Source organism: Pleurodeles waltl, chromosome 6 (genome assembly GCF_031143425.1).
Source record: "Pleurodeles waltl isolate 20211129_DDA chromosome 6, aPleWal1.hap1.20221129, whole genome shotgun sequence".
NCBI classification, from domain to species: Eukaryota; Metazoa; Chordata; class Amphibia; order Caudata; family Salamandridae; genus Pleurodeles; species Pleurodeles waltl.
The window spans coordinates 1,169,236,082-1,169,263,313 of record NC_090445.1 but is presented as its reverse complement, the minus strand read 5'-3'; the positions used below and the strand labels follow the sequence as shown (position 1 = coordinate 1,169,263,313).

At 40.0% G+C, this 27,232-nt stretch overlaps 1 protein-coding gene across 3 annotated transcripts in view; it reads left to right on the top strand.

Annotated features, from left to right (window-relative positions):
- ASCC1 (activating signal cointegrator 1 complex subunit 1) overlaps nt 1-27,232 on the top strand; it is a 725,998-nt gene that overhangs the window by 135,889 nt on the left and 562,877 nt on the right. For all 3 annotated transcript variants that reach the window (XM_069240384.1, XM_069240385.1, XM_069240386.1), the window contains one exon: nt 14,725-14,868. In XM_069240384.1, the coding sequence (XP_069096485.1) occupies nt 14,757-14,868 (112 nt within the window). In that variant the 5' untranslated portion in view covers nt 14,725-14,756. The remainder of the gene's footprint in view (nt 1-14,724; nt 14,869-27,232) is intronic.

The following is a 27,232-nucleotide window of genomic DNA, read 5'->3' as shown; positions in this document are numbered from 1 at the left end:
TTCAATGCCTCAAAGAAAACCATCTGCGAAGGGGGAATGGGTAACACCCGATAATGTAGTGGGCCCAGAAATATCACCTGGGTGGAGGTGAAAAGTAGGCCCACTAACCGAGCAATCTGTCTCACAGATGTTTGCTGCCTGGAGAGAGTTTTCCACAATTCATGCTGGATTTTTGCCTCCTTCCGAGAAGGAAGGCTGAAGGTGGCAGTAGGAAAGTGGTTTTCTGAGACAGAGTTAGGAGACTTTTTCTCATTTATAACAAACCCCAAGCTTTCTAGTAGGTTCACTGCTGTCTGAAGTTGAAGGGACAGCTTCCAGGGACACTGGCCCAACAGAATGTCATCTAAATAGACATTTATCCGCATACATGAGCCTGCAGGTGTTGCACACCGGTTTGAGGACCTTTGTGAAGCACCAAAGGCCCAAGGATAGCCTGCACGGGAACATGGTGAATTTGAACTTCTGATGGTGCCACACAAGCCGGAGGAACCATCCTAGGGGAAGGGGTGGTCAGGAGATCTGGATTTTAAAGTAGGTCCAGTCGCACCATCCAGTCCCAAGGTCGCAAGACATCCTGTAGGAGTTGAATACCTACAAAGTGGCAGTACACCTGCTACTATTTGAACTCCTGGAGATTGATCACTGGTCCCTAGGTGCCGTCGCTTTTGTCAACCAGGAGCAGGACACTAATAAAACCATTGGAGTGCAGAACTGTCGGGCAGATTGCTCCTTTATCTAAGAGAGCCGCAATGAGTTTGATAGCCTGCAGAGAGAAATTGGTATGGCGAAGGCGGAGTTCCTGGAGGGGAGATGCATAAAACTCGATCTGGAACACTCTGACTGTCTGTAGGACCCACGTGTCTGTTGTGATGGATACCCAGGCATGAAAAAAATCACCAGCCAGCCCCCTACTCTTTGTTGGAAAGCAAGGCGAACACTCACCGTTGGTAGAAGTGTGGGTGGCCTGTCCATTGAAGACACCTCTGCCACAGAACCGCTGGTCTCTCGTGGGGTAGAATATCCCAAAGCAAGATTGGTTCTGCCATTGGCTGTGTTTGGAGGCGTGTTCCCTGGTGGAGAGTTGGGAAGAGAAACTGCTGGCCAAGCAGCTCCTGCCACAGCATGCCCCTTGGAAGGTTGAAGAGTCACTTAGTGGAAGTTTGGGCCTTATCAAGGGAGGTGACCATTGCCACAAACGTCCCCAACTCCTTAATGAAGGGGTCACAAAAAAGAAGACTTCCCTGTGCCACTACCCCCTCTTCAGAGGATGCAAGGTCCCCTTCAGATCCACTTTGGATCCACTTTGATATGCATCGAGTGGTAGCGCTCTGTGGATAGTGCACAGTTGGCATTCCTCAAAAAGATAACTGTCTGCTATGTCTAGCAGGAAAGGACCTCGGGTGAGATTAGAGCTCCCACAACTTGGCTTCCTCGGCCAAATCCCAAAATTTTTGGAAGGAACCAAATGGCCTCCAGTAGTTTGCCTTGGCAAGAGCTCCAAGATCTATTGATCCCCTTCTTCAGGGCTTGCATAAATTTCGCCGGGATAATGGCCACACACGGAACGGAAGAGCTGTGTTGAGTGGGGGTCCTGCAGCACCTCCTAACAGGAAGGGGCCTGCACCACGCTTGTGGTCCCGCTGTGAAGCAGTGGGAGCGTCGGCCGCGTAAGCAGCGCAATATTGTTCCTGCAGCCTCCCAATAAAGAATGAAAGAAACCTCGAAATAAACACAGGAAATAAACAACTGTGTCAGGGAAAAAACAAACAATACACATTTGAGAAGAGCAGGGAGCAATAGTCTTATCTGTGGCTGCTGAGCAGCAAAGAAAGAGGGAGATTCAACAGAGACAAAGGACTTTATTTGGACTGTTTCTCCCTTATTGGGTGTTGATATTATTGTAATTTTTCATGTGTTTCTGGGAATGTTGGTTTTTATTTGATTTATCATAAATGGCTGCTGTTAGTAAATTTAAGTAATAAAGTGAAGCATAAGCCTTGCCTCTGGTCCTGACATAGAATTTAATCAGAGTGACATCTGATTAATAGGGATAGTAACATAACAAAGAACAATTGGATATAACATTGAAATGTGTGTGTGTGTGTGCGCATCTGAGTATCCTTTGAAGCTCTGTTAGGGAGTTGGTTACTACAACTGAATTTCTTTTTCACTATATAGAATAAGGGTGCATCACTGACTCTATGTTGTCTCCTATCTATGGGCAGCATGTTCGGGCCTGATGTCATGGATTATGGACATCAGGTGTTGTCTTCCAGAATCTGTTTTACTGAGCCTAACGTGTATAGACAGAATCAGGCAAAACTGTTTCAGAGTTGTGATCAGAAGTGAGGGCTCTGCTTAGCAGCATAAGTCCTCTCTCACATCTTATGGAGATCAAACATAATATGATTCTCTCCATTTCAAGCTGGTTAGCATTTGTACAGCATGGCTGTACCACTCTTTCCTACGTCTTTCTGCTGTAGCCAGTAGTAATAACAGTGATGTAAAGACTTGCAGGTGGGATGTATATGGGATGTGTAGGTCACATGATAATCCCAGAAGATTTTTCATTATTGAGAGTCTGTAAAACATGGGCCCTAAGTTCAGCAATAGTGAGAACTGTTGCCTCAACTTTAGAAAAACTGTGGTCACAAACCCTAATGAATAACAAGTCATTTCCATTTTTGTATAGTGTTTTGCTTCACTAATGACCGAGCTGAGACATTCATGCACTGACAAAAATCTCTGGAATGCGCTTCTTAGTCTAAAGAAGACATGTATTAAATCACTTCGCAAGGTTTGTAGAGGAGATTAGCATGCTGAAAGTGCACATTTAAAAATGTTTACAGCAATGAAATGAAAACATGTACAAAAGATTCTCCAATGTCATATACATAGCAAATATTTACATGCAAAAGCACAATTACCTATATTGACATATATATTCATACACAATGTATCTGGTGCTTTAACCTTCTCATGCCATCAAGTCGTTGACCTCGGTTCGACTGCAACGAGAACGAGAGGTCTACCCTCATGGGAAATATATCAGGATTTGACAACTCAATCCTGACTGAGGTCCACGAATCGCCCCACTGTCGTCCTGGGTCTCTTATATACTTTTAACAAACAAGAGAGGAGAATTCTAGAAACTTCCTACCACTGCATAAGTGTATTAAACAAATGTTGGTTACTTTTGGTAAGCTTTGAAAAGAACACATCAGGAATTGGCCAAAATCGCAAGGTGCCCTCTATCAAAACAAAACTGTTCCCTGCCATCCTAGTACATTCTTATCAGCCTAAGCCCTTGGTGGGAAAGAACATGCAGAATAAAAACATGAGCAAGAAGCACATTGTATCATGGAAAAATACTTGCAGCTTTTAACGTGGCGGTGGCTAATGCTAAAATAAATTCAATAGGCATAATCAATTTGATGGTCACTAATGTGACGGTGTGCTGCTAGGTCAGTGGTGAAAACACAAATATCGCTACAAATAGCAGATTTCACTACTTGTGAGAACAGTAGAGAGAAGAGCTGGATGAAAGTGCTAGATTAGCATGAAGTTCATTACTGTAAAAGATCATCATGTTTTGATAGCGATGTAACTCACAATGAGTATTTTATAACCAGGATACTGGCAAATATTTCACAACTAGGGATAGCACTATTAGACCTCTTTTTCAATCCTTGGAGTTTCTTCACATGCTCTAGTGGGCACTATATATACATAATCTGGGTTTTCTCCTGACATTGCAGGCAGTCACATTATTCAGAGCTAAAGTACCTCTAAGTATGAGTTTGTTTGCTTCTTTGGGAGCAGATTCTGTCATAAAATAGTATTGATAGTTTGTGAAAAAAGGTTTTGCATTTTTTTCATTGAATTTCATTTTTCTATCTTTATTATATTTTTCAGTACCTATTGAGATACAAAACAGCTCAATCAACAACTTAATCAACACTTTCCTTTCCCTATTCAATTGTGACAATTTTCTGGCTAATTAAAGGCATATTTTACACAGTCAACCTCATTTACTTCATACCCATGCACATACATATCTGTATTACTGGGCCTTCTGTAATTGCGCTGGTTTGGTGAAAACTCTCCACTGCCCCTCGGGCTAGGTTGGCACTAGGTAAATGCCTATTAACTTTAGAAGCTCAAAGGCTTCCCAATAAGCAGTAATGATCGCTAGGGCACAATTGCAGCCAGCACTCCCAGGGACGTTAAGCTTTATTCTAGTCTGTCAGTTGTCAGGATTAAAAACTATACGCAAGTGAGTCTACAGGGAGGAGAATTTAATCAACCATAGTGATGTTCATATATGTGGTCATTATATTTCTGCCCACCAATTACCCTTATCCTAGGTGAACGGGCGTTCAACAGGACCTAACAGTTAGTCACTTCTGCCAATCAGTGCTCAAAAACACATTAAGGTAATACAACTGAATAAAATAAATGGCCACCAAAACTTATAAGTAGTTAGTTTTAACTCAATTGATTATATTTGTAATTACCGCACTCTGCATTAACTGCCTACACTACTGTCTCACATAGGGTATTATCAAAACATCCAAAGAGCTCCTCCTAATTCATTTAGGAGTTGTAACCCACACCTCAAGCTTTTGTGATGTGAATAAAAAACCTGATGATGAAGCATGCCACCTTTGGTGGATGAAAGTTTTCTAATAAAGGAACATCATTGGACAGCTTAGTTTACATACTCATTACTGCAGTGCCTGAGACCAAGGTATTTAACTGTTTTTGAATACAAATTGTCTACTTTCTCTTTATGATATACTCTCCGTTCTTTCCAAGCAATCACAAAGAACAGCACTTCAGTTTTGCCATGATTCATTGATCTCCGGACAAAGAAGAAGAAAAGTCACTGAAGACCTGAGCCGAAGAAGGTTCTGGTGCTCTACTCTTTATCATGATATCACAAGTTTTGTCAAATCTTGTGAAATCTAAGTCCAAAAGAAATGTGGAACACAAAGAAAAGCACTAATGGTATTAACACACGAACTTTCCTCCGTCCCATCATTTCTACAGACTTTATTGTGGAATTACACTCCTGAAAATTGCAGCACAAAAAAGGTAACTGTGGACTCAGACACTAAAACGGCTCACTTCTCTGTGCTTCCCAGACTACCCACAGCATCAGAAATGGCTAAGATCTTCTATTTTGACATAATCAGCCTTAAGGGATTACCCTTGAAAATTATCTTTAACCGCTGTCATGACTTTATGTCTCTAAATTCTGGAAGTCCCTGTTCAAACGGCTTGGCATTAAAACAGCAATGCCTTCTTGTTTTAATCCTCAAGCTAATTGCCAAACTGAAAGATTAAATCAAACTCCTGAAACATTTCATAAGGTGCTACATTTCAGCTGCCCAAGATAACTAGAAATCTCTCCTACCCACAGCTGAGTTTTCCTATTATAACTCTATCCATACTTCCACCGGGTTCTGTCCTTTCTTCACCTTAGCAGGATTCCATTCTCAAACGTTTCCAGATTCCTTTGAATGTAAGATATGTTACCAGCAGTTTAAAGTTAATTCAAAAGATTAAAGGAGGACTGTAAGAAGTGAATGCAAAATGTATAGATTGCTAAATTTAAACAAATATTATAGGCCAATCAGCATTGGGGGGCAGCTCCTACCTGCAAAATAGGAGGCAAAGCTTGGTTGTCCTTTATCGTTTACTTTGCTGAATTTGTTGCGCTAAGTTTTATCCTAGATTTTATGGCCCTTTTGAAATTTCCAATACCATTCACCCTTTCTCTGTGAGACTCGACTCTTCTTGTAAGTTCCATCCTTCCTTTCATTGCTCACATTTGAAACATTATCACCAACGTAAAGGCCCTCATGTAAGCTCCCACATTTATTTATGGGCAACCTGAAAATGGGGTTGAAGAGATATGTGACTTGGTGTTTTAAGGGGGAAACTCCAGTAACTTATTTACAGGAAAGGCTATAACCTTTGTGATTGTTCACTGGAACCAGCAGATCAGGATTGTGTTCCCCTCTGGTAAAAAGTTATATGCTAAATGTCCCTATAAACTCAGTGCTTCTAAGAGGAGGCAGAGTGTAAGGGTTTTTCCATACTTTGTAGCACCAAGTTCGGGTGCGGCTGACACAGCTCTTGTCTTCTGCAGCTTGCGATCTAGTGTGGGGACTGCAGCTCTTCTCTTCTGCAGGATCTGCTCGAATTTCTACTTCATTTGTCTCAGATCATGATGGTGTACTTTTACTGTCCCTCTTTCATGTTGCACTGTGCTTTCCGGCAATTTAATTTCTGCATGCCAGCTTCCAGTACGCCCGCTAACTCATATAGCATATATGTATATAAGTGTCATGACGTTCGGCGATAACCTCTTCTTAGATATTCTGTAAGTCAGTGGGCATTGCCTTATTTTTTTTTATCTTTGTTTTTTTCTGAATATTGTTTCAGTTTTGATTCTCAGTCCATGATGGCTGAACCATTTTCTGATGACATCAGATCCTATTCAGTATTATAAAAAGGAGAGTCCATTTTAAGTCCATTGCATCACAGTTGTTTCTGCTTGTTTGCTCGCCACTGGACTCCCTGGATGTTCCACCTTCTAGGGTTTCTGCTTGTTGTTCTTTCTCTCACCTTTTTCCTTGGCCTGAACAGCTGAAAGGTTTTTCTGGTGTCCAGTTTCCCCACTTCCTGTCTGTATTATTTTCTGTAGCAGTACTAGATTCCCAATTTCAACCTGGCATCTTCCGTTGCTACTGTTGAATGTAGGCATTTTCTACATGCAATGAAGACTCTTTAAGCTTTGCCAAGGAGATGAGCTCTTTACTTAATGGGTACTGCAATCCACTAGTGATATTCAACTTACAGGCCCAATGTATGCATTAATACCATAATCTAGGGAGCTCTAGATAAGTTACATTAAATATACCGTTATGTAATATTGATCTAATGCACCTCCTCGTTCATGGCATGTTTTAGTATCTTGATAATTGTTATTCTATATTTGTTGTGCACTATGCACTTTATATGATCTCTGCTGATTTTTTGTATTCAAATTTGCCTTTCAGCACATTGATAGGCTGTATGATTATTTAAGGGATCCATTCTTGAAGTACTTATGTCGTTGTTGAACTTGCCTGTTTTTAAATCTGTGTTATTTTATATTTTTACTACATGGCTGTATTTTGTCGAATTATGTATTTTATGACCTGATACGGCCGAATAAAGATTTTGAATGAGGAAGTTAAAAATACCAACTAGGAGTATCCCTGTTTACTATGTTGAAAGGAGGAACACATGCACTTTATCACTGGTTAGCAAGGGTAAAGTGCACAGAGTTCTACAGCTATCAAAAATATAGGGTCAAGCAAAGGGTGAAAAAATCGGGTGACTGCAGAAAAGGCAGATTTTCTACAGTTACCCATGCTCTGCGAACTCAACAGCAGTGACAACGCACTTCACAGACATACATCTGAGAGCTGCAGGGATGAATATAGCTTGTATCATAATTACGTTGTCAGTGTCTGTTTTGAATGATGTATCCATAAAAAAAAATAAAAAAAAAATATATATCATTATAGTTTCATAAAACACGCCCATGTAAAATTACTTTCTTTATAATAACATATCAAAAAGTTCATTATTTTTAAAGTACAAGTTTGAGTAAATTATAGCCAATCTTTTTCGGAATGATGAAGGTGATAAAGGTATGCCTATAAGACACATACATTTTCAATATATTCTTGTGACTTGCCCTTACCATAGACCCGCAGGAGCTGTGAAAAATATTTTTCCATGGGTGTAGCTTACTTAGGCAGCGTAACAAAAAGTGAATTTCTTATTCAACATAATCAAGGCAGCTGAAGTAATTTCCAGTTTGATTGAAAGACTTCCCCCTATGACTGGGTAAACAATGCTAGTGGGAGTCTGACAAGAAATAAATTCATATAAAGTGTTCATGCCATTGGAAGTTTTATGGGGTAAACTGTCTTCATACAGGTCCAATTTTAAATGTGAAAAAATACTCTCTAATCCTATACTTGTGAGGGTTATCTCCAAACCGAATTGTTCTACCCCAGTACATTGATTGTATCACATAAAACGTCACTGGCTTGCTTATATTTGATGTCAAGCCCAAATTATCAAGGGGCAGTGCTCCCAAAAGATCACATTCATACTTACACCAACATCAGATTTTTCCACCTTGCTGGTGCAAAACATCACTCAGTTTCCCAAGTGCCCCATATCTGGTAATCTCTTGTAGTTTAAACATTTCCAAAGAATTTCTAAGGGTCGGAATGTGTATCAATTATGGAAATTTGTCTCAAGCTTGATGGGGATCAAAAAGGGTTGTTACGGAATCCTTTCCAGGATTCTTCTCTGGCCCCTTCACTTTTTTCTTTGTATACTAAATAACTAAAATGTTCCTTTTTATGATGTATCAAGATAGAAGCAGCAGACTTTGTGCCTGATTTAGAGTTTGGCGTAGGGGTTTTTTCCATCACAAACGTGACTGATATCCCAGACCGGCGTATTACGATCCCTTTATACGCTACAGAGAACGTAATACGGCAAACAGGATATTCGTCACATTTGTAACAGAGTAACCCCCATCAAACTCTAAATCAGGCCCCCTTGTGACCACAAAAGCTACATAGATATGTGATATACTTCAAGTATGCTACATAGAGATGTGACATACTTTTACATGAGTAGGTAAAACCAAGACACCTGATGGATTCTGCTAACTTTTTCCTAAACAGTCTGGCACAGCAAACAAATGAAATGTTAAGATGTCGAAATTCCTAATCTAGAAATCCTGAACCTCCCTAAGATCTTCTTTATATTATCAATTAGATTAATCTGATGCTAGTTCTATGGATTATTTCTGCACGTTTTTATAGAGGGAACAATCTCAGTTCCTAAGCAAGAAGGGGAGATGGGAGCTCCTTTCATAAAAGCATTCTCTGGTGAACAAATGTAATGACCTCAGAACCACTCATCAGACTTGGAGAGGTCAGCTGGAAATGTTACCATGACCCATTGCCTTTTTGACTCTGTATGGCCCTTGTCTAATGTGAGCTTGTCCTCTCCTTTTCATTTAGCAGACTGTGGAAAGTTTGAAGACTCTGCTTACATCTGTGAAATACGCATGCTACTTGGTTTCTGGTGCATGGGTTTCTGGTTGAACCATGAAGACTGTGCTCCCCTTTCCAGTTAAAAGTCAAAATATATATGTGAGTTACCAGCCTGAACCCCCTCCCCGAGATTTGAACACAGACTATGGGCCTGGATCAGTATTTGGCGGACAGTACTCCATCCGTCACGGTGACAAAGGAAATTACCTCTCCCATCCTGACTGACTACCATCTGTCAAATCTAGAGAGAACCACTGACCAAGCAGTCTGCTCTGTACACTGAAAGGAACCGCAAGAGTGATAGTTCATTTCAATGTACGTTTGCTGGACAATTGGAGTCAGTTTTGAATGCCATTCACTACTTTAAAAAAAAATTCGTTTTCCAAAATCAACCTCCCAAAGCAGGAATTTGTTTCTGAAAAACAAAAAACAAATACCCCCATACCTACTGAGTTTCCGTCCAGGGTATTGAGGGTAATTCTTTTATGTCCCTTACCTCCAGGGTTTTCCTGCTATACATGAACAAGAAACAAAGACATCTACTCTATATAGGATGAGTGGTGTAATGTCTTTCCTCTAATGGCCTCTACTCTGTCAGACTGTCTGATGAGATTTTCCATTGACAAAGTCCATGGAGGCTCCATCTACAGAAAATTCTAGGTCTGCCTATCTATAAATGAGACAAGCAGCCTGAAGGTTTGGAGGATGGGGTACATTCTCATCTTTAAGATTGAGTTCTTTGTCTGTCAAACTCTAAATCAACCCCATATTCTCAGACCAATTTTGTTTTTCTTTACAAGGATTTATAAAATTTCCCCTGTTGTCGCTCATCGTCGAGGCATCCAGATTTTAATTCTGTCACAAGTCCAACTCAATTTGCCTGCATTTGTATTATACACAGATGTGGAGTCTTCCTTCCTTCAATCATAATTAAGCTTAATTTAGACAGGAACAGGGAACTCTGCTCAACCAAAGCATTAAGGCATTGTGAATACTGGCAGCTTCCATCATGGTATGATAGATCGCAAATGAAAAAGACAGCCTGTAAACCACTAGGAGAAAATATAGTATTTTTCTACTGTTGGTTACTTCCAGGTTGGCGCTACTTTTGAACTTTATTTCAGTGGTTAAAAATGGGCTTCCTTCCAAGTACAAGACCAAGGGCTTGTGCTGACTTTCAGAACCCCCTGTAACCAACCACCAGATCATGAATCAACTACTGGTCTGCTTGCTTAATAATTATATAATATATTTGGGTAAGTCGGGAACATGGTATGAAAGTGGAATGGGGATTGCTATCTGAAACCCTTCTGTAAGAGTCAGCCTGTTAACTGGTGTGAGATTATGGAACAGTTAAATATATAAGAGCAGGAGTGTTGCGATTTCACGTAACCCAATATTGGTCTTCAGTGAGTGCATTAAGTGCACTTGTTGCTTCAGAAATTGTATTAAAACTCCTTCAATGGTCGTTTTACACTCAGTGCAAGACCTGCCACAAGTAAAGTGTGTTTGTACCAAACTAATCTACACAAACCAGTTCCAAACTAAATATTATAATACACGTTCAACTAACCTTATTCAATCAACAGTTAAAAACAGACACAAACTATTGTTGTCCAGGTCCACGGGGACAGGCACCCAGATATAGCCATAACAATGGCAGTTGGTGCTGTACGAATGTGATTAACACAATAATTCACCCTCATATGTTTCATTTCCATGACTGCTGAACAATAGCAGGGTTAATGCTGTCTTACTTCATGACATTAGTGTGTCATTCTGTTCTTCATGTTTGCTCTGTTCTTTTGTGTATGATAGCTTAGAAAAGGCAATCTTGTGGATCTTTTCTTCTTCCCTGATGCTTTTGGATAACCTGGTATCCTGCTAAAACTGCATTTTATCTTTTGGTACTCCACCGTGGCTCCCCTTGGGCTGGGGTCACTGATCCTTGTGTGCCTAACATGTTTATGGTGAATAATCCAAAGCTTGTAGACTTTGCTAAAACTCTGGCAGTTCAGCAAGCAAAATGGATTTGGCATCTGACAAATCTTGAGGAAAACTATTTCTGGTTTGTGCACTGGGCCTGATGTTGCATCATGGCACTAGGAATAGGCACATGGATCTTCAGTGTGCCCCTTGTGCCTGATTATTTGACCAGTGGCATTTTCACTGTGGTCAATATTAAGTGTAGATAAAGGAAGGAAGCGTATTCATGTTTGCAATATTTGTTTTTTAACCATGTTGTTGCTATACCACTCTGGCATCATTCATTTGGCAGGACTAGTTAAGCATACCCTGGTTCATTCATGTCTTGAACACCTGCAGTAAGCTTGGGCGTGCAGTAGGTAAGCTCTTTTGGTAAATTACTTGCTTACTCAGTTGCTCGTTCATAGTCAATATGTTCTTCTGCTTTGGTGTGAACGTCTGTGTATAGGTGAGATAATGCAGCCTTATTTCCTCATAACCTGTGTTGGTTCAAACATTGACCATATCTGTAATTGTTTTACCCCTCATGAACGTATTGATTAATTTAATTCCTGAGGTTATTCTCCATTTGAGGGTGTGCGCATGGTAGGCCTTTTCATTTCTTTGCCATGCTCTAGGACTCTACACATGTGCACATGCTGTCACTCGCTCACATTTGGCTTTCTGATGGCTTATGTCGGTCATTATGGCTCCTGTCAGGGTGTTTTTATTTAGGTTACTGTTGCATCAGCCCAATATCATACCAGCAGTGTTGATTTTTTTGGCATAGAGTTCTTGATCTTACTCTTGTTGAGGGCCATTCTGCATCACAAGTATAGCTTCTGAGGGATGACTTGAGGCCTTCTCTTTCCATTTGTCCTGTTCATATGGATGGCTAATGGGATTATAATATGCATTCTTGATTTGGTTGAGTCTTGATTGTTTCCTGGGGATTGACTGTCATGGGACTAATTATACCACCCCAGCTCTTAGGCTAGTTAAGACTTCTTGACCAGTCATCTGAGTAGATCTGCCCCCCCCCCCTAGTTTTTCCTGTATCACTCTTTTGAGTTGTTAGGGAGACCTAGACCCCCATGCCAGCCACTCCCCTTTCAAGAAGATTCTTGTAATGGCCTTTCAACCATGAGTTGTCTTGGCAAATCCGATCTATAACTGTGTAACCCAGAGTTGATTGAGATACGGAGGCACAGTGCATCTACACTTCTGGAAGGCAGGGTTCTCTGGCTTCCATACATGGTAAGCTGGTCCTGCATGTCTAGAATAGCCAATCCAGTAACCAGTGGCTGAGGTATGAGGCCACTTGACACCAAATGGACGGTCTACACCTCCCCAGCTGAATAGGCAGCAAAGCAGAAGACCCAATGTGTTATACTTTGTAGAGACAAGCTAAACATATACCCACTCCACACTGGTTTCAATGGCAGGTCACAAGACTCACTCTCCTTATGGATTGCATCTGCAGGGAAAGCCACACCACAACAAACTCATAGGGACAGGGCATATCAGTAAACAAGCCACCCTCCAAATGAGGCCTCACCCCCTAGGTAAACCAACAAATGCAGACAAGCTCTTCACTAGAGCACCAGCAAGTAATTGGCAAACTTGTGCTGTACGAAAATTCCATTATGTATAGCATGTTTTATGTTTCAGAGGTGATCAGTGTGTTACTATCATAATGTGTGTTCCAGTATTGTTTTCTGAGGTTGTGCTTAATCGGTGTATTCCTCTGCCAGTGATCATAGACTTAGACCTCTTTGGGAATGTAGCTTATATGCTTAGTGGTCTGCGTTTCTGTGTTAAAAAAAGTAATTACAGTATTTATTGGCTTAATGTTTCTCTTTCAACAAGGTATAAGACACTCCAGAATTTGGGCATGCCCTAGTGATATTGTGAAAGCTGCTTGGTGCTGGAAAGTTCTTAAAAATCTGGTATGGCCTGTTCCCGATTCGGTTTGCTCTTGGAAAACTTCAAAACACTTATTTACTTGCACTTACAATGGCTATTTGATTTTTGCTGAGAATAATCATCGAAGCCCAATTGAATTAGGAGGGATATTTGTCCATTCCAACCGATTTTGGGCCATTCCTGGGTCAAATGTGTTGGAGCAGAGATTTTTGTATCCCAGTCGCTGGGAATAATCATTAAATAACTCCTGCCACTGTTTGTACGGACCTTTTGTTTGTCGACAAAGAGAGATAAGGAGAAATCATTTACATCAAACACCATGAACAGTTTAGTCCACTTGGGGCTTCACAAGACACAATAAAGAGAGTTAGTGTGAGAGTTTAAGGGTCGATTAACAAATTAATTCAAATAGATGGATTTATTTAGTAAATATTAAAATGTAAGCATAATCATTGCACATTCAAATAATCCATTGCTGGGCATTTCAAAACAAGACGAAATAATTACAAATAAAATAGAGAAACTACAGCAAGTGGGTTCTGTAAAGGACATCCCTAATCTAAATTAATAGCGATTTAAGAATAAGAAAGCAGTTTCTTCAATAAGCAAGGTAATGTGTCAGTTTAAGAAACCCAAATGAAGTGTTCTGATGAGTGAACGAAAATGCATAGGCATGAAGCCTTTGCACTTATGCATTAGAAATTAGCAGAAGCTGGAAAGTATTCTCGCTATAAATCAACAGGCGTACCTAGTCTTTGAGTGAGAAAAGGAGGGGCTCTGATGGGTTCTGTGCTCCTCATTCTGACTCAACTAAGCAAAGCACTAATACAACTCTACCAAAACATTATTTGCAGCAAATCTGGCATTTCCCGTTCCTAACAACCAATCGATCCTCAGCAAACTCTGTGAGCAGGTAAACTCCCTAGTTTCCCATGTCCTCACAGTGGAGCACAGAATTGAGTCCTTGAATTGTTATACTAGTTACATCTTGTGGTTTACACAGTTCTTTCCATGAGTCGCATTTCCTGCTCGATTGGCGCAGTACTGTGATCCCAGTGTTAATTGCCAGTAGATTGGTTTATGGAAATGCTCTTTATATGGCCGATTATCTGTTTAACCATTTGCAGGTGATCCAAAAAGCAGGTGTGAAACTCACCTGCAACTACGACAGATACAGCTCTACATCTGGCTGTTTAAAAACCCTGCATTGGGTACCTATATGACAGAGAGCAAAATGTAAGCTTTTCTACCATGCCCACAGGGCTCTTCATGACTCTGGTCCCTTGATTCTCAGACGAAAGTTAGAATTCTGTCAACCCACCAGAAATCTAAGATCTATAAATCTAGCCCTAGCGAAAACAAAACACATCAACAGAGCAAGAGCTGGAAGCTGTCTTTTTACCTGTCTGGCCCCAGCCCACTGGAATCTACTTTTTGAGATATTCACCTTATTAAGTTTAGCTGAAAACATGGCTTTTCCTAGACTGATGGACCTCCTCTGTCTACCCGTTCCTTCCCCAGTTTTCTTGTTGAATGAGGCAGTTTTTTAAAGGCAATATTAGTGCTTTGATATCCCTCTGGGGATGAATGTTAGCACTCTAGCAATGCCTCAAATACATTTAATTGTGTTTAATTGGCAAAATGAGAAAATTTGCTTTATCAAATGTATTTACTGTTCTGCTCTTTCACTCAGAGTGGTTGTTGGCCCCGTGACAACAGAAATTCATGGAGGTTCTGCGGCCCACTCTGATTGCCATTGAAGGACGTATTTACAGGAAGAACCCCATCAGAGAGCAGGCCTACCAGGATGAGGATGATGATGAAGACTTCTCTGCAGGTAAAGCTCTCTATGCACAAGATCATCCTGTTGCTTTACAAAGGCATTTTAGACATTGTTTTGAAGTTGAATGTTATTGTAACAGAAAATCAAACATTCTTTCACCAAGTCAAAGGAGAGACTGTTGAATTTCAGATTTGTGGGCCTTTTTTTTATTATTCACTTGTCATCATATTCCTAGCCTTTGTAATGCATTGTTACAATATGTGACCTAACCAGCACCAGTTTGTGTAAATATTGTTTTACTTTTGTTGATGTGGACACTCAGTTCTCGCCACCGTATGCTCTATTTTGAATCTGTGCAATGGTACTTTATAATATCCTCCCAATGTAAATTTATGATTTTGGATTTCGATCTTGTGAAACCATACCTAATTTTTGAGTCTTGTTTTGTCACATGTTTTTAATCAGTCGCAGAAATGTAAATTTGTAAGACTCAATTTTGTCTTTTGTTATTACTAGAGGAAATTAACTGACCATATTGGTTGTAACCTGGCTGAATTACTGATTCACAATTTATGCATTTGCTGTAGTCTAGTCCATTTTATTTTCGTAGAACTATTTTAAATCTTGTCTTCAGATGTTTGGGTATCAAGAAATGCAAAGATGCAGTTTTAGCACAGAAAGGTCACGGCCCACCGCTCATTCGATAGAAAAGTATCATCCCACAGCTCATTCGGAGCTTGATTAAAACCATGGACAAAGTACAGCAATACTTGCTATGAACATTAAACAAAACCATTTTTAATATATTAGTTGTTTGCTCTGAACAGTAGACTGCCGACTGTATGAATCATATTGGCTTTACTGTTTTCTATTAATGTAGTTTACTTCTGTGTGACTACCTGGTTTTAGATTTGCATTTATTGGGCTATGGGAGTAAATTTGCCTTAATTGTAATGACATTTTGTAATGTTTGTTATTAGTAACACTGTAAAGTTTGCATTATTTTACATTGCTATAAGAACTGCTAATAAATACGTATATAAATGTTTGCAAACTAAAAGCAAAGTAAAGCTCGTCTCCAACAGCGACCCGCTCTTTTATTTGCATTGCAAATATTGTAGGTAAGCTCTTTCCATTACTCTTTCCATTACTGACATAAAAAACGGGAGCTGAGTGGCCATTCCAATGGGTTGACTGTCAAACCCCTTTAATAATCAGAAATTGTTTTGCTGGTTGAAAAGTGCCAACAATGAGGGTAGAGGGGTGCTGTTGACAGCGCAGAGATCTTTGTGTCTATTTTTCAGGTTTAATCATTAAATAACCAACCCCACTGGTCATATGGACCTTTTGTCCATCAACAACAAGAAATTAAAAGGAGCAATCCAACATCATGAACAGTGACTTCCATTTAGAGCTCAGATAAGAGAGTTGGAGCACTTTGGTCTGTGCTTCTACTGCGAGAGACCTTACAACTGAGACTACTGCGCACTACTGCTCTGTAGATCCATCTGCCAATCCTGTCATCGATCTAACATATGATGATGTGGCTTCTTTCTTAAATGCCTTTCCCTTTGTTGGCTTTGAAGACATTCTTCAGGATCATGACTCCAATTACATTAATTTGACCATTGGCCTATTCTAAGGTTTTCAAGTTTGCCAATATTGCCTTTAACTTTGCCCTGCTGTGCTTGTCATGGTCGATATTATTTCTTTGGATTTTTTATAGCTATTTTAAGCAAGTTTTAATTAGGTTTTAGTTATATTTTAATATGTTTTTAGCTTGTTTTAGTCCAGAGCATTTTAGCTTGGGTTCATTCGCTTTCTCCGGCGTCATTAGTTTTGCATCATACTTGTTCCGGCAATGGGGAGGTTGTAGTGGATCCTATTTAGTTTTAATGGGAATCAGGAGTTTAGCTTAACCTTTGGCTTGAGGCCTGTGCCCCTGTCACCCAGTGACATTTAACCTACTTAGCTCGCTCTGTTTTAGCACATTTATTTAATTATTTATCCCAAGATGACTGCCATGTTTATAGTTAGGAAGATGTTTTAGTTTCACGATATCAGTGCCATTCTGTAAAGGCGTCACTATCAGCGTTAAAGATAAATGATATAAGTAGGTATTCACGTTATGTACTTCTCCACTTTCGTGTGCCAGTAACAAAATGTACCTTTTCAGAGAATTGTTTATATAATTGCCGCCTCAAGCGTGCCTTCTTATCTATTGTTTGGGAACATACCTGCGTTAGAGGTCCTACCAGATCTGTATCAATACATCTCACACAGACAAGATAATCAGAGGCATTCCTACCAGATGCCGTTGACGCTATCTACTCTACATGTCGCCTTGATGCTGACCTAGTCTGTGTGTCCCCATGGAGTCTGATTTAGAGACCTCATTCCAAGGTAATGAGGGTTGGGGGGCTCTTCTCGTGGACATGGTATTGGCAGATTAGGTTTAACACACCTAACTCTCTTCAGGTTAGAGTTTAGGTTCATCATGCTATGGTATTAGGGCCTACTTTATATCTAATACATATTCCATGATATTTGCAAGATGGTGAAGGTCTTTGTATTCATGACTTTTGTTTTTACCATTCTGTTTCTTGCATCGTTCTTAATCATTGCAGCCTATGCAACTTATCGTAGATTACAGTCTTGATAATGAAACCTATTGAAACGTTACTGCATCTCCTTCATTGCCTGTGTTGGATTGAGACATGTTATTCATGTAAGAAAAGGATAAGCTCCATTTAACCACGACCTCCCTGAGATGTCGCACTCTTGAGTCCATGTGTAAAGGCTACTACAAATCAACTTTCACTGTTTGGGTTTTTGGTGAGGTACTGCTTGTGACCTGGGAGGGTTGGGACGACGTTGCGACTTGTTTTAGGATTAGCCTAGTCACCTACAGACATAAGTACTGTCAACCTTAAACCAGCAGTATTGCCTAGAGCAAGAGTCCATTTACGATATTACGGGTGTGGCGGTCGGTGGAGGCTGCCCGCCAAACTTGTTAGGTCGGAAGATTACCAGTACGGTCTTTCCATCTCCTGGCCCTATCATGAGTTTCCCACTGGGTCAGCAGGAAACTACCCACAATATTGACGTTGGCTCGTAATCATACTGAGGGCAATGTTGTGGTGCGTCTGGTGCCACAGCAACTGTCATGATTTTCAAAAGCGCGATGGGGCTGCCCATGGGGCCCCGGCACCCCGTCTATGCCCGCCTTTGCATGACGGCGGGACCGACATTGCAAAGCTGGCAGACACAGGAGTCGTAACCCCCAGGGTAGCACTGCTTGCGTGCTGCCCTGGTGGATTAAGATCACCGGCACCGCCAGGACATCGGCCGGCAAAAAAGTGGCAGTGCCGGTGGTCGGACCGTTGCGCTTTTGCCAGGTTTTAATGTGGCTGTCTGACCGCTGCATTGGTGGCAGTCCTAGAACCACCAGACTCGTAATGAGGGCCTTCGTGCGAGTTGAAGGGTTTTATTAACAATTCTGATAAAATTCAGTTTGTTTTACTCATTGAATATTGGTATTTAGGTATTATTATTACAATACCAAAATGGTGAAGATGACAAATAAATAGATATGATACAGGAAGCGTGTTAGATAATTGAATTTACTTAATCTAAATCAAGAATAAGGATGGCAATTTCATAATTAGTCAAGGAAAAATATGTCAATTCAAGCCCAATACAGAGTTCCGATCAGATAATGAAATGAAAAAGCATGAAGTCTTTGCACTTAAGCAAAATAATTGTCAAGCTGGAAAGTATTCTCAACTATAAATCAGAAGACATCTTTAGGATCCCAGTAAAAGAGCCCAGAGTGCTATCCAGTGTGAGAAGCCAGAGTGCAGAGAGAGAGAGAGTCTGAGCCCCTACTCTAGTAACACACGCTAGTATAAATTTACTAAAGTTCAGGTCAAAACATTTGATACATTCCCCATTCTCAACATCCAATAGAATTTCAACAAACTCCTGGGAGCCAGTAAACTCCCTAATTTCTCATGTCTTCACAATAGACCACAGAAATAAGTCCTTGAAAAGATACTTTGTTCACATCTCGTGTTTCAGACAGTTCTACTACCCATGATTCCTATTTCCTGCTATCTCCTCTCCTCCCGTGAGAACCTCACTATCAGCTAATACATAACAAATGCCTATTCACTAACTAACGGAATGCTTCTGGAAAGTTACAAGATCTGCAGTGAGTTACAGAAACTTCTCTTGCAAAACAATAGTTCAACTAGGAAAACAGGGATCTCAATGCTAATATATAAATCGCTGTGTATATGGCATCAGTAGTTAGGCTAACTTAAGACAGTACATTATGTTACTTTATTCCTGTGCTTGCAACTCCAAAGTATGATTATCTACTACAAAGTTTTTAATTGTATTTCTATAGTGCTCACTAACCATGGCGAGGCATTGAATCGCTTTTCAGTCTGTAGCACGCTACTCCAAAGCCCAAAATGGATTAGTGAAAATATGTTGTTCATTTGAGTGGTGAATTCAGTAGGATAAAGGAGGGATAGAAGAGGAAAGAGTCTCAAAAGTGTTATTTGGGAGATCACAGTAGTAAAATGAGTTTTGGGATGAGTCGAAAGAGGGACAGAGGAAGGAAGAGTATAGAAAGGGTTATTAGGGTGGATCATAGTACCACTATGATCTTTGGGAGGAGTCAGAGTGGAGGTAGAGGATATATTGAGAGAGGTATAGCATGAAATATAGATTAGTGCATTAAAGAAAGTTGAAGGCCTTTTAGATTTCTATAGTAGGAGTAATAAATATATAGATACATAACTACTACCATACATGTATATGGATAATAATAAAGATGTATAAAGTTGTATTCTACAACGTCAGATACCTGCATGTATGGAGAAATAGTTAGAAACATAAACTAATTTTATGTAGCAACACTTGAAAGTTTATATATGTATTCATATTTTATTTTGTTTTAATGTTCTGTATTTTTTTTTTATTTATTCATTTTTATTGATATTCCAATAGTGAATCACTCATAGATACAATTATGATTGTATTTAGACATTCTGATAGATCAAATAAAACAGAGACCCAAAAGCATCTAATCAGTCAGCTTATACAACTTATCATGCCTTGTTAGAGTTAAAGTAAAAAGCAGAGACACATAAGCATATACTCAAATAACTTATGCAAACTGTGCAGTGACCTATATACATTTTAAGCATAAATAATATATATATTTAACCATAAGTAATAACTACATTTGTTAAGCATACCTATAAATATATCTATATATAGAAACCATAAGTAGTTACATATTTGTAGAAAGCAATACACATATTTAAATACATATGATCAAATTATATATGTTTACATGCACAGCCATCTGCTGAACATTTGTTTGAGTATGATGGTGATGTAGGAAAGAGCCAACTCTTGAGCAGTCTTCTGAAGGTAAGATAGTTATCTGTGAATCTAATGTTTGGGGCTAAAGAATTCCTTAGTTTGGCTGCTCGAACAGAGAAAGATGTACCACCCATGGTGTTTTTGTTGTATGCTGGGGTTTTGAGGCAAGATGCCAATCTGAAATAGAGTTTCCTTTGTTGTATGTATTTGGTGATTTTATTCTTGATTAAAAGTAGTCCTGTTCCCAGTATTGCTTTGTGGGTGATACAAAAAAGCTTGAAGGTGGAACTTCTGGCAACCAGTAGCCAATGTAGGGCCCTCAAGGTAGGTGTGGGATTGTGGCTACACTTGTAGAAGTAGTCTGGCAACAGAGTTCTGAATTTGTTGTAATCTTTTTATAGTTGATGAAGATGATCCATGGTAGAAGCCATTGGCTTAATCGAGTTTAGACAGTACAAGAGCTATAGCAACTTGAACCTTGTGTGGAAATCCTAGGTGGGGGAAGATGCGTCACAGACTTTTCATAGAAATGAAGCCCGATCTTACGCACATATCTACTTGGGCGTTCATTAAAAGCTCAAAGTCCATGGTAATCCCAAGATTTTATACTTCCTTGGATACTTTAGGAGGTGGTTCTGGGTCATCAGGCCAGGTGTAGAATGGGTCATAATTATCCCATGTGCCGCATGTGAGTATTTCAGCTTTGGATGCATTCAATTTGAGATGGCTCTATTTCATCCACTGATAGCAGCTCTGAGGCAACTGAAAAAGTTTGAGTTTCAATTGTTGTTGGAGCTTTCTAGTTTAAGAAGTATTTGTGTGTCATCTGCATAGTTATACATGTGAGCTGAAATGCTTTGATCATTGCCAGTAATAACTTTATATTGAGGTTAAAAAGCATGGGTGAGATGTTAGAGCCTTGAGGGACCCCTGGTTTTGTGAAGTGCGGTTTTGATGAGAAAGGGAAATGGGATGAGTTCTTCTGTGCTTTTAGGTTTAGGAAACTCAGTGAGAATTTTGTAAAATTCTTTATTTGCACATTTTGCATTTTGATTTGAACAATACTTTTTTATAGCTTTCATGATTGTTGACTTGTATATTCGGTTAAGTTTCTGTAGGTGGAGTTTGTCTTGATTGTTATTTGTTTTGAGCCAGGAGCATTGCAGCTTTGCAATTCGTTTTTTTGCCTTTTTTTTGTTCTGCGTTCATCCAAGGTGCGTGTTTTCTTTTGTCCTGTTTTGTTGTTTTTAGTGGCACTAAGATATCAAAAGCTTCCTGGAGCCACTCATAAAGTTTTTGAAATGGGCTTATTGTGTTAAGATCTGTGTTGGATGTTAGTTTTGTTTCGAAGTATTCAAAATTGAGTTTGTTCCACAGTTGATATATGATTGCATGTACAGTGACCTTATGTGTAGTGATTTGTGGTGTTTTGTGTTCGAAAGCTACAAGATGGTGGTCATACCATGTGACTGGAGTAATCTTTGGAAAGGTAGCTAGTTCTGGATTTGCAAAAATTGCATTTAGAATGTGTCCAGCGGTGTGTGTGAGTCTGTGGATGATCTGATGCAGGTTCAGTGTGTTCAGGCCATTGATGATACTTCTTGGATGAGACCTGCTGGGCTTGTCAAACCATTTATTTAGGTCACCAAGGATACATAGGTTAAAGTGTAGTGTCATAAGGTTTGAAACTGTGTCTAGAAATGTGTCTAGGAATGTTGCATTGCTAAGTGGTGCTCTATAAAGAAGGAGGGCGTTACAGGAGGAAGTCAGTATAGAGTTGCATCTGGTAATGAGGGCCTCACAGCTTTGCTTGGATATGTCGTCAGCTTTAGTGAGATTTATTGTTTCCTTGAATATAACAACTAGTCCACCTACTCTTTCGCCATTGTGATTTTGTGTGACAGTTTGCTAGTCAGGAGGAACGGCTTCATGTAACACTCAAGCCCTCTCATTTTCTAACCATGATTCAGTTATGAGAGTATTTACGTTGTGTGTCAGTGAGAAGGTCGTAGATGTGGTCCTTGTTTTTAGGGAGTGAACTAGCATTTATTGTAGGCAGTCTAGAGATTGTGTTTTGGTGGTGGTCTGGCTTTGTTTTGTAAAATAGTATTCTTTCAACATGTAGCAGATGTATTATTATTGTTGATATTAACGGTATCTGGATAACAGTAGTGTTTTTTATCTATATTGTAGTCATCGTCCAGAAGGCTTACAAGGCATTTTGTTGGGTCTGTGTGTGTACTTGGTGGAGATACTGGTTGAAAGTGAGTTGGTAGGCTACTTTCTTAGGTTGAGCCTAGGCAGTGCGCAAGCACTGTCTCTCAACATCTTGTAATCTACATCTGTGGGCCTTAACCACACCCATCTCACGACCATCACTTTAATTTGTTCCTTGGCCTGCCTTTCATAATTCCTTTTATTTCGTAGGTAAATGCCTCACGTTTGTTCTGCCTTGAGGCTGCTTTGTTACCGCCTTGTAGACTGACCCTGTTACATAGATTATTGCACGATTGTCCATGCAGCTTAGTGCAGGTGTCTATTTTTGTCTTTTGCCTTGGCGTTTCACACCGTGTGGCTGTATGTTGTTTCTTCCTCTTACTTGTTTTTGACATGCCGCTGTTTCTTTGTGGTGTCTGAACGCTTTACATGAGGACGTGAAGTTTCATATAGTGCAAACTCAATCGGAAGAGTGCTTTACATGACTACGTGAAGTTGCATATAGCGTGACCTTGTACTTATGTTTTTATTAAAACAGCATATTACTCTGGTCTCACCTCCGTCCTAATCTGATTGCAAAGCGTAAAACATTTCTCAAAATGGGTGCTGCGCTACATTTTTCAGCACTGCACCTGAAAGTTATTAGGGATGTGTGGAATACAGCAGTACAGGGTGTAGTACCTTATGTGGCCAAAAGAGGTCCCAAGGGACACCTAGGGACAGCCTGTGCACCCTTTCCCTGAACTGTGCACATTAGGACGGTAAACGTGCCATGTTTTTTTCAGCCATTTCCTTTTATGACTGTTTGCTTTTGCATAGGATTACAAATGCTGAGTCATATTTTACTTGTATTGTTAATTTTGTTTAAATATGCAATTCACACATTTTTATTATTGGTTTTGGAACGTTTTATCTTCTCTGGCATTATGTGCTTATATTGATGGAATTCCTATTTGGTCGGTGCTCACGTTGAATCGGTTCCGACACAGTAATCATCTTCTGTACAGATTTTTATCTGCTTCCGGTAGAGCCAAAACTTCCACTAGACGGAGTTCCGGCCTCTCTCCAGAAAGGACAATAATCACAAAGTTAAGTTGACATTTGTATTGTTGCCTGAAAATAGCTGGTCGCAAGAAACGCCAACAGCAGGTGCTTTTAAAATGATATTACACTTGCAAAAACTGCGCCTCCACCCGAAGTCGCCATCTGGTACTGTGGTACCAGTCACACTGCCATTCTTTGCAGTAGGCTGTCTATTGTTTCAAAACTCATGTTATTGTTCTTAGAACTTCCCGCTTGTGTTGTATGTATGTTTCAGTCTGAATTGCTTTTTTAACACTCTCTGTTTGTATTTTATTTTTTTGCGTTTTGCAGATAAACTCTACTAGTTATAATCTTTTTAGGATTTAACAGTTTCAGGAACAGTGCATTTTTACAAAGTAAAGCACTTGGGGCCAGATGTAGGAAAGGATTTGCAACTCGCAAACGGCAAAAACTGCCGTTTGCGAGTTGCAAATCGCATTTTCCTATGCAGAAATGCATTCTGCGAGTCGGACCGACTCGCAAAATGCATTTCAGAATCGCAAATAGGAAGGGGTGTTCCCTTCCTATTTGCGATTCCTAGTGGTATGCAATACCATTTGCGACCGCATATGCGGTCGCAAATGGTGTTGCAGTTACCATCCACTTCAAGTGGATGGTAACCCACTCGCAAATTGGAAGGGGTCCCCATGGGACCCCTTCCAGTTTGTGAATGGACCCAAAAACATTTTTTCAGGGCAGGGAGTGGTCCAAGGGACCACTCCCTGCCCTGAAAAAATACCGAAACTAAAGGTTTCGTTTTTTTTTTTTAAGTGCAGCTCGTTTTCCTTTAAGGAAAACGGGCTACACTTAAAAAAAAAGAAACTGCTTTATTTAAAGCAGTCACGAACACGGAGGTCTGCTGACTACAGCAGGCCTCCATGTTTGCGAGTGCCCATAGTCGGTATGGGGCCGCAATTTGCGACCCACCTCATTAATATTAATGAGGTGGGTTATTGCGACCCCATACCGACTCGCAGACGGTGTCTGAGACACCGTTCTGCATTACATTTTGCGAGTTGCAAATAGCGAGTCGCTAAGACTCGCTATTTGCAACTCGCAAAATGCTTCTTTACTACATCTGGCCCTTGGTGGTTAAATTCCAATGGAAAATAAACACGTTTTTTCTGTGTTGGCATCACTGTAGCATAGTACCCTATGTGGCCAAAAGAGGTCCCAAGGGACACCTTGTGACAACCTATGGTACTGCACCCTTTCCTTTCTTCGTGCACATTACAACAGTAAATGTTGCAGGTTTTTTTCAGCCAGCATATTAGAAGTGTAAAAGCGTTAATGTAGCCATGTTGTCCTGCTTACATTTCACATGCTTTACTCAATCTTGCATTCTCCGAGTGTCTGCTTTTTCCAGGATGTTGTTGCTTAATTACTTTTTTTCTGCCAGCATGTTACTCTTGTCTCCCCACCCTCATAACCTGAATGCACAGCGCAAATCTTTACTCAAAACGGGCGCCACGCTTCATTTTCCAGCACGGCGCCTGAAGTTATTGGGATGTGTGGAATTCAGCAATGCAGGGTCCAGTACCTGAAGTGGCCAAAAGAGGACCCAAAGGACACTTAGTGACAGCCTGTGGTACTGCATCCTTTCCCTGATTCGTGCACATTTCAACAGTAAATGTGCTATGCACATATCATCACTCCACTGCAAACAAAAAAGTAAAAATTATGCAATTTTCAAAACTAATAGCTCTTACTTTCACAAATGTGAGACCTATTGCATTGCAAATGCTTGTTTTTGTTGAGCAGTCTTGTGTAATAGACAAGGAGATGCAAGTTGTGGAGAGTGGCATGTTATTTGTTTAGTTTATGACTGGTTAGGGTAGAAGGTGTATGGGTTGGGGTTGGTAGTGGTGGAGCATGTGGGTCATTTTTCAAGGCTCTACATTGTGCAATAGATAAGAGGCTGGTGATTGAGTGTTGTTGTGTAGGGTGTTTTTGGTAGCTTTTGGTAGGCATAGGAAATTTGGGAATGAAGTTGGTTTAGGAGGTGTATTATTAGTGTAGACATGATGGTGGGAGTTGGTGTTTGTTTCTATTTTGTGATGGAATGTAATATGAAATTGAGTGTGCTACATTTTGATCTGCTGGAGTGTGTATTATGTTTTTTTTCTGTGGAGGAATGAGATGAGATATTGATGTAGTTAATTTCTGTGAAGGACCTGTATGTAAAGTACTGTTGATGAATGAAAATGAAGTTGAATGGGAAATGGGGTGGTGATATGAGTTGGAGGAGAGTGTATGTGGTGTGTGAGAGTGGATGGACAGGGATTTTAAGTATTTGCATTAGATTTGATAGGAGGAAGTGGTAATGTGTGTGGTGAAGAGGAGTGTAAGGATTGTTTGGTTGTGTGTTTTTGGTTAAAAAAAAAAAGAAGGAGGGTGTTGTTGGTAGATGATGTGAGAGAGGGTTAAGTATAGGGTTGATGGTGATGGAAAGGGATCTGTTAGGAGTAAGAAGAGGGAAGGGCTGGTGTTTTGCATGAAAAGGGCGTGTGTGTATGAAGGGACCAAGTCAGGATCTGCATTTATTATATGCTGGTTATATTTGCATAGACTTTTTGTTGCAGTTTCTCAGTTAAATGTGTTTTTGTTTAAGAAAAATATGGAAAATCGCTCCAGCAACCTCCTCCACCTTCTATTGGCTAGTACAGCCATCACAATTGTATCACAAGTTAATCTCTAAGGTGCACCTTACTTCTTTGCAGTCATCAAATTTACCTTTTCAAGTTTTCACTTCTTTCAGCTTCTTGTATGCCTTATTCTTTCTTTCTTCCAGTTCTTTTTCCTCTCTCTTTTGTCTTTCTGCTTCTTTAGTTTTCTTTTTGTTGGGTAACATCTAAATCCTTTGTACAAAGCATATAAGCATATTAAGCAAATGCCAACAATCAATATATGTTTTAGTACGGCCCTTAAGAATCTATTTCCCATAGTTCCAAGCCAGTGGTTTATAGCAGAAGCTCCTTTGCCTAAAGTTTCTAACACACTAGATGTCTCAAAAGTTTCTAATTCAGATTTTAGGTCAGAAATGTTCTTTGCAGTTTTTTTCTATCAGGTGGGAAGTAACATCAGTGTTGAGCCTGTAACATCTTACAGACTCCGCCATTCTCTGCAGCAATATATCTAAAGCTTAGAAATCTTGTTAAACGATTAATCTAATGGCTACTAACTCTATGTTAACTGCTAATAGAGTAGCAGATGTACTAGTAGCCAACTTGTCTACTACGGTAGAAAGCTTTCTGATTTTCTTGTAATTTAGAACTACTCCTACTGGAGGAATGATTGCCCCAAAATAGCCCCCACTAATTGTGTCCCATCCTTGGAACTGCATGTATGTCTGTGAAATGTACTCATTGTTAGAGTATCTATGCTATTTACATGATAAATTTTAGGAACAATAAAGCTAAATAGCAAACACTCTCCAAAGGCAACTGGGATTTTGCATCTTGCACACCAGCTAATATACTTCAGGAATAACTGCTTCTTCTCTAGTTAATTTCTGGACAGGCCCTCCGAGACTTCAAGTCCCCACAGGCAGTCGCATAGCACGTCCCGTAAGTATTTTATGTAAAAATAATCCTGTCCTTCTATCAGGAACGTTTGGAGACTTATCAATACTAATAGCAAAGCATCTGGCCATTTCAGAGAAGCAGATGCACAGACTTTGGCCAATCGTGATTTCAGCATGCCATTAAGTTGCTCCTGA